General features: G+C 41.1%; 1 protein-coding gene across 1 annotated transcript; it reads right to left on the reverse strand.

Moving 5' to 3' along the window:
* Positions 1 to 9,809: 9,809 nt before the first annotated feature.
* Osi16 (DUF1676 domain-containing protein Osi16) lies at positions 9,810 to 10,612 on the reverse strand. Its single transcript, XM_065220807.1, has 2 exons — positions 10,159 to 10,612; positions 9,810 to 10,099 (listed from the first exon to the last, which is right to left on the reverse strand). Exons 1-2 carry the CDS (start codon positions 10,610 to 10,612, stop codon positions 9,810 to 9,812), a joined length of 744 nt encoding a protein of 247 aa, XP_065076879.1.
* Between the last annotated feature and the right edge of the window lie 5,775 nt (positions 10,613 to 16,387).

Consider the following 16,387-nt stretch of genomic DNA (forward strand, 5'->3'; position numbering starts at 1 on the left):
TGACCGTTTCCAGTGGGAGACACAATCCTCACCAGCATACTGTTCTATAGTTTTCCTTGGCCTTCAGGCACGTGGATTTCGCCCCAACACCGTGAAGCACATCCGGAAGGATTTGGGACGGCTGATATCGATCGCCCGTGCATCCCAAAAGATTGATTGAATCTGGCCGAATACCTGTGTAAGTCTTTTCTCTTGTAAGGCTCACTGATAGCTCTTTAACGCCCTGAAACCTCGTCTACAGGCCACGCCGAAGAGGTTCATCGGAGAAACAATAGGCCCCGTTAAGGGTAAGTTGGCTGACATTGAGCAAGGAAAGACTGGAGTACTGAAGCTCGTTGTTCCACAGGGTCTTAATGCGAACCTCAAGTCTTACGGCGAACCTCAAAGCGATCGTAAAGGCGGTTCTTGATACGAGAACCACTGGATCTTCGATGCGAATCTTCCAAAACATCGGCGTTGCAAGCCACAAAGGGAACATTGCGTCGGTGGACCGGGATCAACGGTCGGCACGATCGAGCGATTCCTAGACGGAGTCCGGGGACGAGTCCTACTGCAAATTTGTGTGGAAGCTGTAGAGAACTTCGGAACGTGGTCCTAGAACGGGTTTTACCATTCGGCGAGGGGTCACATGCGGGGACGCAGCTAACCCATCACGGAGCCGGGGCGGCAAGATGGCATGGCCTGCAGCCGCCGACGGCGTTGACGATCTACGTCGGCAATCGAGACGGACTGCCCAGCGATCAGCCCAGCACCAAGCGACGGTGAGCACGTTCCTTTTTGTTACCTTGTAAGCACTATGCGTTAGGAGAGTGAGTAGGGCATAAGCTCACGAAAATCCCACTACAATTGTAGAATGTTGGGGAGAAATATAAATTGAACTTAATGTTATTTAAATATGTTGTGGCATTTATTTGGTGTTTGCTGATCGAAAATCTTTCTGGGTAGTTTGGCTCTACCGCTACCGGAGAATCTGTTCTCTATAGAAGTGTAAACAAACAACTGTCAAAGATTTTCGATTCCCAACACTAGAGGCGTGCTAGCGGTGCGCAAGGGGTCGTGCCGATTTACTTTTAGTCAGCCTTTATAATGATCAATTTTCACATCAGTGATCAATTTACCTAATTTGGATTACGGTACTTTACGATTCATGGTTCAAAGTCGCTTGTCTCTAGTTTTTTAGTTTTAAATAAATTACGGTAAAATGATTCCAATATCAATTAATTAATTAATTTATCTTTATTAGGGAGGCTTTCAGCCTGGGGCTGGTTCGCCTCCATTTTCCAATATCAACCTTTTAGTGAGCGTGCTAGTGTACTGAGTACACGTGATACCAATACCGGCAGCATTGTTGGTAAGCCCTACGCGAAACCTGCGGTCGGCGCATCTCGTCTACTGGGATCGGACAGAAACGTCATCGGTTATCAGTCATCACGGCCACGGAGAACAAAACGTCAGAACGAAAGAAGAAAACATAAAGGCCACAAATTTGTAAATAACGTGTCAGTCTGTAAAAATGTCTTCACACGAATTAATATAATACTACTTTAAATTAAATAAATATATATAGTTGAGTCTGGATTGCGCTCCGGTGAATTGGATTAATCGATTTCTGCGTTGTTAGGGCAACGTTGTACGAGTGGATAGCTAACGACAGAGATCTCTTTCGAGGTCCGAAAGATCTACCCAACAACACGGGTTTGGAAAAATGCAAAACAAAATCATAGACATTTCATTCAAATTGGTCCAGGTTTTGGTTGCATTCAATGATCCACTTTTATTTTTTCTATGAGTGAAAAAAAGAATCGGATAAAAAAGGAGCTGAAAATCCTTTGTTTCAATAGCACGGTTTCACGCGTATACTCAGTACACCAGCGCAGCTGCATATGTAACGGTCCGAGATAAAAAAAATTCATGTAAGCAGTCGGGTTGTGTACTGAGCACACGGCGAATAATTCCATCTACTTACCTTACCAATCAGGCTAAGGCCTTGTTGTCCTCTGCTGTCCGAAGAAGTCGTCTCCACTCTACTCGATCCATGGCCACACTTCGCCAGCCTCGTAGTCTGCGAAGGGTCCGCAGGTTGCCTACTACTTGGTCGATCCACCTTGCCCGCTGCTCGCCTCCTGTTGGGTTGCTTTCTAGAACCTTACGACGTGCCCAGCCCACCGTAGTCGCCGTATCGTAGAATGGTTGTCTTTCAGACACGTTTTCCATCCCAGCAGGTGTCCCGCAAGGCAGTCTGCTGGGCCTTACAGCATTTATACTTCCGACATTCCTCCCCTTGGAGACGGTTGCGTGTTTTTCCTGTTCGCAGATGATACCGCAATAGCCGTCAAAGGAAGGATGCCTCGCGAAATAACAAATAAACTTCAACGATGCCTTAACGCCTTTGCTGATTATGCCACCACGTGGAAAATCAAAATCAATGCCAAAACACAAGCAATCATGTTCCTCCATCGGCAATCGCCCAAACTGAAACCGGCTCCATCTTGTACTGTAATCATGGATGGCACAAGGGTTGAGTGGTCCGCCGAAGTAACCTATCTCGGGATGTTGTTCGATGAAAAGCTCCTCTTCCGTTCGCATGTAGAGAAAACTGTAGTCAAGTGTTCTACCTTGTTAGGTGTCTGTATCCGCTGATTTGCCGCAGATCCCGCCTCTCAAGGGTGAACAAACTGGCCGTCTACAAACAAATCATAGCTCCTGCGATTCTCTATGCAGCTCCGGTGTGGCAATCATGTGCACAGACTCACAGGAACAAAATCCAAATCGCTCAGAATAGAGTGCTGAGGATGGTACTTGATCGTCCTTTCGACACTAGAATAACAAATTTACACGAAGAGGCAGGCATTGCCAAAATAGATTCCAAAATTAACGAAATTAAGACTAAATTTACACAAAAATGTAATTTATCAGAACATGACCCACCAAGGTGGTCATACTTGAATTGAAAATAGGCCTGATAGGACTAGGAACTGTAAATAATAATTAAAATCTCAAATGTACTTAAGTTGAAAAGACGCATCTGTGTCACTTGATAAGTTATACATGTAAACCACACAAATTCAAGAAATATAGATCATTTAAAGTCAAAGAAGAATAAGATATAAGTAATTTGTATTCTATACAGTGCAGAATAAATTGAAACAGCAAAGAAACAGTGTTGAAGTTCTTTCAAACCAGAGCCTTGGGGAATGCAGCTATCTGCAGCTCATCTTTGTCGCCGAATTGAACTGCTGCAAATTGAGATCTGCTGTCGTTATTTGCCACCACCACCGCTGCTGCTGATTGATTCCGTATCCACTTGGAGGACCTTTCACTGCTGCGTAGTTTTTTTTAGTTTCTGGCTGAAGCTGCTATCTTGCCACAGTTCCTCGCTACTGTTACACCTTGAAAGAGTTTAGCGTTAGTTCTTTTCAGGACTATCCATAGGGACAGTAGACGATTGAAGGGCATAAATAGTTCAGCGCCAGAGATTATTCCTTGAAAGGTCCTCTGAGCCGTTCGAGATTGGTGCTGGTGGATATCGAGCATCCAGTACCCCGCTGTCCCATCGTAACGTTGGTCAGTGGAGCCAACACGAACCTCCTCCCAGATGACCATGGCAATGCAAGTTTGTGTTCGTTGAAGGAAGTAGGGTAACCAACTTGAATTGGACCCCTACATATTTTGGACCCTTTTCATATATTTTCCTCGCTTACTGTCTAGTTTCTTCAAATTCATCTGGGTTGATGTTGTAATTACATTCTTTCAATTACTTGCTATGTCTCAAGATCATTAGTTCACCTCAAATTGCTTACAATTGCTCAATTTATGCAGTTTTAGAAAATGTTATCGAAAAAGTTTCATGTTTCGACGTTTGTCTAGAGGAATCGGCGTTAGTGTACTTGTTTTAAATTTGGTCTAAAATATACAATTCAATGATTTTTTTTTATTATCAAATCAGTTTATCTGACTTTGGAAGATGTATTTCACGTGTTTATAAAGATTTCACCTTAAGATTTTACTTAAAAAGTATTAAATAAAAAGTGTCCAAAAAAGATCGTAAAAAAATGTTACCAACTTATTTTGGACACTTATCAAATGAGAATCATCAAAAGAGCGACAAAAAAAATTCCGTTTGGTCGATCGTGCTATTATCTCAGATTTCTGATTAAATTGGTAAGTAAATCAATCAAAATTATATGAATTCATTGTTTTTAAATATATTTCTTGTTTATCAGGCGATTCAAAATGGGAAAAACGGCAAAACACGTAGTGGTCTACTCTGAGTTTTCCTAGTTTTCCTAGTTCTTAGTTTTCCACAAAAGTTTTCCTATCTCCCAAACGCATTTAACTAAGGGGCTGTTCATAAACTACGTAGACGCTTTAGGGGGGTGGGAGCGCTTGGCAGGTGTCTACGGTCCATACAATTTTTTAAATTTGGTGTTCTACGGAGGGGGGGGGGGTTGAAATCTCTCAAAAACCGTCTACGTAGTTTATGAACAGCCCATACAAAAATAATATGGACTGCAAGCATAGAGTCAGGTCTCCGTATTAAGATTTACTTCTGAATGATTTTTTTTTATGGTATGATCAGTTGTTTCCTTATGTTATATTATATTTCCTCCGTTACTCGCGCCAACTTTTGTAACACAAGTACTCACGCGTTGTACTTTGTACAACAGTGTGAGTTTTCCATTTCCATTTTGCAGCCGAGCTACCACTCGATCTGAAATCAACGAGTATTCCTCAAAAAACTTGCTTTTAACTAAACAAGCTAAATATTTATTACAGTTAACCCCCAAAATATGCGGATAATAGAGAAAATGTAAATGGAAACCGCGTAAATGGTGTCCATACTACGAGGGTTCTGACTTAATTGGTTACAACATGGAATATCTCGAGATCCTGACCAGATAGAAAGTTACTGTCTTTGCCAAAGTAGTTCTAGAGATCATAACCTTTTTGCTGGTGGACAGTAGTTCAAAATTTACTCACTACATAGCGCTAGTATACATGTGAAGTTCTCGCATGTGATATATCTCGAAATCCAGACCAGATAGAAAGCTACTGTCTTCGAAAAAGTTGTTCAGGAGTTCAAAGCCTATAGTTCAGAATTTGTTCACTATATGGTGCTAGTATATACGTGAAATTCTCATATAAAATATCTCGAAATCCTGATCATATAAAAAGTTACTGTCTTCGGCAAAGTTGTTCAGGAAGTCAAGGCCTTTTTGCTGGTGGACTTAAATTCAGAGTTTTCTCACTTTGCAACGCTAGTATACATGAGGAATTCTCGCATATAAAATATCTCTAGATCCTGACTAGACAGAAAGTTACTGTCTTCGGCAAAGTTGTTCAGGATGTTAGGATCTTTTCGTTGGTGTACAGTAATTCAGAATTTTCCCTTTACGTGGCACTAGTATGCGGGTCATTCAGAGATATTTTATATGCAAGGATTTCACGTGTCTTTCAACGTCACCTAGTGAGAAAATTATGTACTTTCCACCAACGATAGGGTTTGATCTCCTGGACAACTTTGCCGATTACAGTACATTTTTAGCAGGTCTTGAGATATATCATATGCGAGAATTGCACGTATATACTAGTACCATGAAGTGAAATATTCTGAACTACCGTCCACTAGCCGAAAGGCTTTGATCCCCTGAACAACTTTGCCCAAGACAGTAACATTCTATCTTGTCATGCTCTCTAGATATTTTATATGAGAGAATTTAACGTGTATATAGAACTACATAGTGAGAAAATTGTGAACTATTCTACACCAAGCAATAGGCTTTGACCTCCTGAACAACTTTTTCAAAGACAGTAACTTTCTATTTGGTCAGGATCTCGAGATATATCATATGCGAGAAGTGTATATGTATACAAACGCCACGTGGTGAGAAAATTCTGAACTACTGTCTACCAGTCGAAAAGTCTTGACCCCCTGAACAAGTTTGCCCAATACAGTAACTTTCTAGCTGGTCAAGAACTCGAGCTATTGTATATGCGAGAATTACACGTATATACTAGCGCCTCGTAGTGTGAAATTTCTGAACTACTCCACCAACGAAAAGAGCTTGACTTCCTGAACAACTTTGCTGAGGGCATTTACTTTCTATCTGGTCAGGATCTAGAGATATTTTATACACGAGAATTTCACATGTATACTAGCACCACGAAGTGAGATAATTCTGAACTATTGTACACTAAGAAATAGACTTTGACCTCCTGAACAACTTTGCTGAAGACAGCAACTTTCTATCTGGTCAGGATCTCGAGATATTCCATGTTGTAACCAATTAAGTCAATCCCACGTACACAGCTAAAAAAAGTAGTGTAAATTTCCGTTACTATGATGCACATAAATGGAGCGTCATAAATCATACAAATTTACATTATAAATCGTGTAAAATTATGAGACATGTCATGCAATATTCCATATATTGTATGCAACTTTCCACCTTTGTTTGCAACATTTCTTGCAAGCTGCTAGTTTACGTGAAAAGGAAGTGTACATGCATGAATGTTTGCATGCATGGATCTTTACATCACCAGTAAAATTCAGATTTTTTTAGTGTGTAGTATGGACACCGTTTACGCGGTTTCCATTTACATTTTGTCTATTATCCGCATTTTGGGGGTTAATTGTAATCAAAGTTTAGCTTTTTTAGTTCAAAACAAGTTTTTTGAAGAATACAAGTTGGTTTCAGATCGATTGGCAGCAACAAAATGGCAATGGAAAACTCATATGTGTTGTACAAAGTACAACAGCGCGAGTAACGGGGGGTTAACTTTTATGCATACCGTAAAACGGGGTGTAATTGATCAGCGGGGCAAAATTGATCGCTGAAATTTCTCGTGATATTTTTTCATGTGTAACATGTTTTTCGTTACTAAGCGTACGAATGTATCTTTGTATACATTGTAAAATATTATGCATAAGTACAATATTGGGTATACTCAGCGATCAAATTCACCCCGCTGATCAATTTCACCCCGTTTTACGGCACCTTCTTTAAAAAATTTCCCACCTAGACGGACCTAACAAATGCGAGATAGGAAGAAGTGACCGTCGTAATTAATTTTAGGCTCATAGGTTGAAAGAACTTCAGCATGTCCAAAATATATTCGTTCCCATTCAGTGTGTCCAAAATATATTATGGACACTGTCCAAAATCAAGGGGAAGGGTCCAAAATATGTGAATATCATGATGTGAAAAGAATTATATTTCGAGTATATATCAATAAATAAAACATCTAGTGACATTTTACATCCAAGATGAGTAGCTTTCGAACACAACCGCATGTAAATTGCATAATAATAATAAACAAATAATATTATTTTGACATAAACGTGATCTCACTTCCTCTAGGGGTCCAAAATCAGTTGGTTACCCTATTACGACGACAAAAGTGCATCACGAAATGAGATACAAAGCTTAGAGAAAATCAAAACTACGGAACCCATTGGAGGATCAAAATAACATGGTGAGACCAGTCCAAATACATTTTAGAATAAAACATAAAAGTATAAAACAAACATAAAACATAAAAAAACATAAACTAATTAGGGGAAATGTATGTAATGTCGGCCTAGGTGTCCCTAATTTGAGCCCATACATTCAGCAATCGACTAAATTTTCAATAGCAACCAAAAATAACCATTAGTACCGTCCCAATGACGCGTTCATCTAAATACAATTGATAAATAGCAGATTTTTAGCGATGGACCCAATCTTACATCCATAGGCCAACATTAGAGCCATTTTCCCTGCGTGCCAGGTTTCAAAAGAATATTATCAAACCTTGAAGCGTGTATGTAATACCAATATCCCTTTGATAACGGTGATGCATACATGCGGGGCTTATTGTAAGTGAAAGTAACCTCTGAATGGGCGTGACTGTCCAGACATTCTGAAATGAGTTGCTGAATATGCAATAGTGCTATCACTTTCTAACTCCCGGACTAAAGCTGTCTACAGTGACAATAAATGCGACATTTTAGAGAGATTTTTCCATAATAACACTGCCGGCCAGTGTGGGTTGGAGGAAATACACACACACACACATACACCGATTGGAAGCACTCAAATTCAGAATGGGTGACATACCTATGAATTGTGACTCAAAGCGTCAGCAAGAAGCGCCTGGCAACGACCGAAGTTGCTAGATATAGGGTAGAGAACTACTTCGGCCAAACTGCCCATTTTAGGCCTATCGAGCAGAAAACTTCAAAAAAATCCATGATTTCAGACTTAACAAGTCAATTGTGCGTTTGGTACGATACTTTAGTTAATAAGCTACTGAACGAAGTCAATGAGAAAGCGTGATATGAAGGTTTGCAACCATTATTTCCGAAAACAAAAGAAGCGCTCCGACCGAATCAATTTTTATCTTCATCCAATAGGCCGAAGTGAATTAATTGGCGTTTCAATGGCGTTTCAATGCGTTACGGCTTTACTTCCCTTCCGATGGAAGGCGTGATCAGAGATGTTATGCCTTAGAACATCCCGGTGGCACCGACTGGAATTGAACCCAGGCCTACTGGGGTGACAGGTAATCGTGCTCAGTAAGCTGAACATATATATAAAGTTTGAATCGATACAAAGCAATATTTCATAGACATAAAATTATAGCTCTTTGAACTTTTTGCAGAGAAAAAAAAATCGCTATTTTATACTCTTATGTCCGATACTGTACATACACACCAAAAAATTCTGAATTTTACTGGCGATGTAAACATCCATGCATGCAAACATTCATACATGTAAACTTCCTTTTCACGTAAACTAGCAACTTGCAAGAAATGTTGCAAACAAAAGTGGACAGTTGCATACAATATATGGGATATTACATGACATGTCTCATAAATTTACACGATCTATAATCTAAACTTGTATGATATATGACGCTCCATTTATGTGCATCATAGTAACGGAAATTTACACTACTTTTTTTTAGCTGTGTAGATAATGACTCCTACCATAGTGTGATTATGCATATTGAAAATTGTTGAAATGAATATAAATGTATGGAATATCGGATTTGAATTGTATTTTTAATGTAGATTTTGATTACAATAACAGTAAACTCAATAAATTTTTTATTTTTAAATTTCAAGATTGTTTTAGGATATATTTATTTTTAGGGTGTATGTTTTTCGTGCTTATCTCTAGAGTCAACAGTTAACCATGTTTATTTTTAAATTATAGGTAATATACCGTAAAGCAAATAATTTCTTGAATGATCATACTGCCCATAAAATCACAATTATAACTAGGGTATATGACGGCTTCTGCACTACCTCTACCTATTATCGTCATAGACCCCATAGTCCTTCAGCGCGTTAAATCATGAAGAATCCTCATGCAAGAAATGGAATTTATTTACCCCCGACGTCGTAGAGGTATAGTCGATGCTATCATTTACCCTATTCAAATTGTTCCGCATTATGTATCATTTATGTATCTGCGGTTGATCTCTGCTCATATATAACATTCAAATGTATAAATTATTGTAATCTATATGTATCACATTTACTAGCTAACAGGTTATCGGTAAACTTGTCATGATCGTTTCAGACCGATAATCTAAAATGATAAAGATGAAAGTCAAATCTTGAAGAGGAAAGCTTCAAAGCATCGACGGGAAAGACTAGTGCAACAGGTAATAATTTATTCCGAAAGCTTTCCCCCAAAGTTCAAGATTGTTGGAAAGAAGCGAAGTGAAGAGAGCGAAAGCAGCGAGAAACGAAAACGAGTGAGAAAGCTTTTCCATCGCTTTCTCCTTTCACCGATCGGCCATCTGTCGGTAGGTTATGTCTATACACCCTTGCGGGCGAAATACTCTGGTGCTTCTATCCGTTGCGATCGTCCCCAGGCTCCGCTGAAACCGGTGTTCCCATGGCTGATCTCGTCCTGTTCCGAGTGGGAATGTGAGTACATTGGCTTAGCTACAATCTCGTAGGTGGTTGACTTGTGACCTCCTCCGGATCCACTGGTTAGCGATTTCAGACCAACTATCGTTGCAAGGGTCAACGCCAGCAGGCCCGTCATCAGTGCCTTTCCAGCGATCAGGGCCAGGGTTCCGAGAGCGATTGCACCCAGTGTTCCTGTGGGAAGAAGTATTAACGGTTTGGATTATTGAATTAATTTACTAGGTTCAGCATACCTTTCATCATCATAGCTGCTGCAATCATCGTCTCCAAGCCTCCTTTCTTGCCTAGCTTGCCTTTCCGGCCTTCAAACAGATCTCGCGCCTTTTCCATAGCCTCTTTGTCCATCAGCTTCAGCCTCAGCGAGTGACTCTTCAAATAATCATTCAACTTAACGATCAGAAATTCATCCAAACGCTTATTGGGATCCGTTGGGAAAATCCTCGAAACTTCAGCAATGATTTCCGACGTCTTGGTAACGTTTGCTTCCGTGTCCTTGACAACACTCACACCGGACATAAGACTGTATTCATTCTGATCGGATATTCGCTCCAGGAACGACACAATTTCCAACTTCAAACAAGTCACACTGTAACGGTTCCCACAGATTTTCTTCGACTGCTCATTGAATGCACCGGAAACGTTCACCAAAATTACACACATCAACATTCCCAACACCAGGAAAGCCATTGTTGATACACTCAAATTATAAAGTCACTGCCGGACCTGCTGCGGATCGAACCTCAATCGATCGATATTCCTAAAAACCTAAACTCAAACTGCCACCGTTCGGTGGTCGTTCATCAACTTTTATACAGCTGCTTAGAAATAAATCGTTGATGTTTTCCCTAAGTGAATAAAAAGGCATCCACAACCTGCAATTCCCGAGGCCGTGACCGGGCGCATAGAAATGCAACGAATGGCAACGGAATCGAAGGGAAGGGAGGAACGACTCGAAAGCCCAATTTCGCTGAATGTGGTTCTTTCTGTTCGTTCGTTTCTCACTTTGCTGCTCCCTTTTCGCTATGCTGGGCCATCGTCGTTGTCGTCGCCGTCGTCTTCGTCATCGCCATTATTGCCGTTGATCTGTTGTTGTTGTAATGCATGACTGGATAAACGATCGATTCATTCAGCATAATGCCTTCCGTTTGCCAGCCCGCCCACCCGACTAGTAGCAATGGTTTATGATGCCTCAGTGAGACAGAGTGGCGCTCTTTCGTCGTTCGAACTTGGCCTTGACCGTCAGGGTTGGCAGCTGGTGCTGGTGGTGGATGTAAAAGAAGGCGATTTGAGAAGGTAACCCTAACATGAAGTAACGGTGGGGCGGGTTGGGATGTTTGCGTTTATTCACAGTATATTCAACAAGCATAGTGAGATGTGCGATAAACAGTCAGAGATCAATTGGGGTTTATTATAGCTATCGGTTGTATACTTTCAATCATCAATGAGCTTCAGCAATCAACGTTTATGCAAATTAATAATAGACAATCTATATTATGCCATGATTTCAGTTAAATCCACATTTCACCCACCTCTCCCCAAACAAAAGCCAAACAACAGTTCCAATATTCGTCTACCTTTCTCCTATACTTCAGTGATCATAAATCAATGAATCGCTTGCAAATGCAAATAATCGATTTTTATGTGCCACAATTAGATTACCCTGAAAAACGTGCTCAGAAAATAAAAGAAAATGTGATCTGGTAGACGGAAACAGTGCGAAGACTTTAACTGCCCTGCCGCACTGATGCACAGTGGTCCAGAACTGTGACAAGCTGGTCTCTAAGTTTCTGGACACGACAGATTGCCAATTTGTTTGGAGAGAAATCTGAGAAATCTGTGAGGAGAAATGAAAATGAATTCTTAGGAGGTTTACATTGTGAGTAGAATTCCAAGGGAAGGAGTGCGATTAAATGAGAAATCTGAAATGAATTCAATGAAAATTCTGAGAACCCTTCCGAAGGATTTCTTACTGAGAAGAATTTCAAAGCAATTCCTAGGAAAATTAAAAGAAATTTGGATTCGGAGGATAGTTGCGCGAAGTTTTCTAACTATATTCTTGTAATATTGTTTAGAGAATTCAGAGAAGCGTTCCAAGTGAATTTCTGAAATGATTTGTTTATTTGTTTATTTGCTGATTCGTCGTCAATCAAATGTAGACCAATTTCAATTCCATGAGAGTTTCGGTAGAATACGAGCGAATGATGAGGAGAACTCCAAGCGAATTATCATGACAAATCTCCGTTGAATTTGTAGTGGACTACTCTGAGGTCTTCAATACAACTTGAAAGTTCCCAAAATATTCCTGAAGTTAATGAAACTGCCTTGAAGTTCTTTTGTAGTTTGAGAAACTTGCCTGATGCTCGCAATACATCACATAATTGTTTTTAACATCTCTAAACTTTTTCGGACTTCCTAGAGTTACCTTAATTTTCCTAACGATCATGAATCTTCTCTAAAGTCTTAAAAAATCACTGAATTTCTCGAAACTTTTTTAAAATTTATGTAATTTTGCTGCTCTGAAATATCTCTGCTCCAAGGATATTTGTTCTTTCTTAAGGTTTATTGTTGAGCTATTTAGCGAGATCAATATCTTTCGTGAAGTTCTCGAAACTTCTCTAAAGTGTTTGCAGTTCTCATGAAGCTTGTTGTACTACCCTGAATTTAATTTAACTGTTTTAAAATGTTTTAGCTTCCGTGAATTTATGTTTAAACCTAAATAATTTTCTTAGTATCCTCTAAAGTTCTCTGAAAATCTGGGAACTTCTTGAAATTTTTCGCTAATTAAGTGAAACTAGTGGAACTGAACTCCTCTGAAAATTCCCTTGTTTTTTGAGCTGTCCGAATAACCCAGCGATTTTGGAGTCAGTTACAGAAGAAGACAGGGAAAGGTTATTGTCTTTTAAAGATACGAATATTAACCAAGCCATCAAGACACTTGGACTTTTTTGGGATCCGACTGTGGAACTTCCAAGTCTTTCCAACTCTCCTGCTACGAAACGGAATGTTCTCTCGCAGATCTCTAAACTATTTGATCGCCTTGGTCTTGTGTCACCTGACATAATGTGAAGCGTTATTTACGTGAAAGTGGATTACGAGCTCAAAGACCAACTTGGTTTGCATGAGAAGAACGTATTCTGGATGTGTGATGACTGCGCTAACTTATTTGCGAATGGACATATCCGCAACATTATCACCCATTATGATGGCAATTATGCGGGAATCACGGATTCGTTGAACGGGATGAAAAAGGATTTGGCGTTTTTGAATTCCACGATCAAGGAATTGTCTACGAAAGTGGACAGCAAGTAACCTGATCCTTTAACTCCTCTTGGACCGAACCGATGGCAAAAGCAACTGAACGGCAATCTTAAACCGGGTTCGGCTAAGCGACGTCGAACGCGATACTGCCACTGAAAGACCGAGCATAATTAAAGGAACGAAATCTACTGCCTGTAACTCTGTCAGATACGTGCCTCTCGAGGATGACCTACTGTAGGTGTATTTGTCTGCATTCGCACCTAGCACTACAGAAGATGACATCGCAACACTGGCACGCGAGTGTCTTTCGTTGCGCGAAGATGAAATACTCAAGGTAGTGAAGTTGGTTCGAAAAAATGCGGATATCTCGAATCTTCGATTCGTGACATTTAAGATCGGCATTGATAAAATGCATCGGGACTTGGCACTAGCTGCTGACTTTTGGCCTGAGAACGTAAATTTCCGTGAGTTCAGTGACGACCGGACAAAAAACGTTACCAGGATAACCAGAATAAGGAGTCAAGGTTCGGATCAACCCCACGAGCTGAAACCACCGGATGCGAATTAGATACGAATTTGAGGACATCTAAACCAAAATGCACTGCCTGTCGCCCTATGGAAGCTCCTAATCCTCCCGACCCAGTCCTGCTGCCTGTTTCCTGCCATCACTGCCATTCTGGTCCTGTGGTCGTGGCTGGCAATGGGGGTTTCCAACATCCTTCTGCAGGCAAGTATGCACCCCTGTGTAACACTTCACCGCCTCATAATTCTTCATGTTCTAGCACTGTATTTTATGCTCCTGACTCCCGTTATGAATGCCAACACCTTCACCAACTGCTGTCGTCAGAGGATGGTGCACATCGTTCTCATGGATCTCCGACGTCGCATATGGGCACCATCGCCAGATTCATCAAACCAGAACGCATTGCCTGTCGTATCATGGGAGCCCTTAAGCCACTCAACACAGTCGCGTTTGCTGATTCCTGCCATCGTAGTCGTTCTGACACTGTTGTTGAGCTACGCATTTACTATCAGAATGCACGAGGACTTCGGACAAAGATAGATTCTTTCTTCTCAGCTACAACTGTCTCGGAATATGATGTTATCGTACTATCTGAGACTTGGCTGAACGATTGCATTTTGTCTACTCAATTATTCAACGACTCTTACACTGTGTTCAGGACAGATCGTAGCTCTTTGAACAGTCGAAAAACTCGTGGTGGAGGTGTATTGATAGCCGTCTCTTCTAAATTGTGTTGCTGTATTGATCCAGCTCCGATAAGCATACTCTCGAGCAGCTTTGGATCAAAATCAAACTGCAGAACTATGATGTCAGCATTGGAGTGCTTTATCTACCACCTGATTGCAGAGACGACCTGTCGCTCATACAGCAGCATACTGACTCCATTGATTCAATCCTTCCCGGCTTGAGGCCTCATGACCTTGCTTTCCAGTTTGGAGACTATAATCATACTGAAATGCACTGAGTACCATCAGAGGATGGTGGCGTCACAATAGATTCCCATACATCGAGATTAACGAATGCTAGTTGTGCATTGTACGATGCCTTCTGCTTCCAGGGTCTGACACAAATCAATACTGTGAAGAACTCCAGTTCACGGATTCTCGATTTAGTACTCGTGAATGACTTAGCGTTATCAAGCTGTTGCGTATCCAAAGCGGCTGAATCGCTCGTAGAATTCGATACTCCACATCCTGCTATTGACGTCACGTTTCTATTTCGGTACCAGTGTCATTTGAACCATCTCTAGACGACTGCCGGTTCGATTTTCGTCGGGCTGATTATAGTTCGATGAATGATGCGCTATTATCAATCGATTAGCAATTTTTGGATTCTGGTCAGGATCTGGACGATATTGTATGTATTTTCAACACGGAGATACGTCAAGTCATCGAAGCTCACGTGCCTCTTCAGCGCCCTCCACTGAAGCCTCCTTGGACGAACAGGAGCCTCCGCCAGTTGAAGCGCCGTAGGCGATCTGCACTTCGAACGTATAGTCGGAGTCGTTCGCAGCACTCCAAACATCGCTTTGTAATGGCCAGTAACAAGTACACACGGTTTAACCGTCTATTGTATGCTCGATACGTTGATCGTACGCAGAGAAGTTTACGTCTACATCCCAAACAGTTCTGGTCTTTTGTTCGTACTAAACGCAAGGAAGATGGATTGCCAACGTCCATGTATTTCGGCGACCAATTTGCTAGCACAGCCTCTAGTAAATGTGAGATCTTTGCTGAACACTTCAAGAATGTCTTCTCAAATACGCCTGCTACGCCATTGCAGATAGAGGCTGCTGTTCGTGATACGCCGCTAGACAGCATCGACTTTGGAATTTTCCAGATCAGCGAGGAGCATGTCGAAAATGCATTACGTAAGCCCAAACATTCCGTGTCACCCGGTCCTGATGGGATTCCTTCATCTGTGTTGAAAAACTGTTCGAGTTCTCTGATGACACCGTTAGTAAAACTGTTCAATCTCTCGTTCCAACAGCAAAAATTTCCTGCTGGATGGAAAACTTCGTTTCTGTCACCGATTCACAAAAAGGGTGACAAATGTAACATCGTCAACTACCGTGGAATAACGTCCTTGAGCGCTTGCTCTAAGGTTTTTGAAATAATTGTAAACAACGCTCTCTTTGAAGCCACAAAAAACTACATTTCATGTGCCCAGCATGGATTCTACTCGAAACGATCTGTTACTACTAACCTCACTCAGTTCACCTCACTCTGCATAGCTCTATGGACGCTGGTTCACAAGTGGACGCCGTATACACGGACTTCAAGGCTGCATTCGATCGTGTGAATCATGATATCCTGTTGCAAAAACTCGAGAAGCTGGGGGTATCTTCCGCGCTTGTTAGCTGTTTTAGATCATATCTGTCTGAAAGATCCGTGAGAGTAAGGATTGGTTCGTCACATTCGGAGCCGTTTATGTTTCCTTCTGGCGTACCGCAAGGGAGTAATCTTGGACCGCTGCTTTTCTCATTATTCATAAATGACATTGCCTTTGTGTTGCCACGTAGACAGCGAATATTCTATGCCGACGATGTTAAGATCTTTATGATCATCACGTGCACTGAGGATTGCCTGGAGTTGCAGAGGTTATTAGATTTGTTCGAGGACTGGAGCAAGCGAAACATACTCGATTTATGCATAGCCAAATGCAACACAATATCATTCAGC

The sequence above is a fragment of the Ochlerotatus camptorhynchus genome, unplaced genomic scaffold (assembly GCF_037179485.1).
Source record: "Ochlerotatus camptorhynchus isolate MF236.1 unplaced genomic scaffold, CSIRO-AGI_Acam_v1.1 ptg000011l, whole genome shotgun sequence".
Classification (NCBI taxonomy): domain Eukaryota; kingdom Metazoa; phylum Arthropoda; class Insecta; order Diptera; family Culicidae; genus Ochlerotatus; species Ochlerotatus camptorhynchus.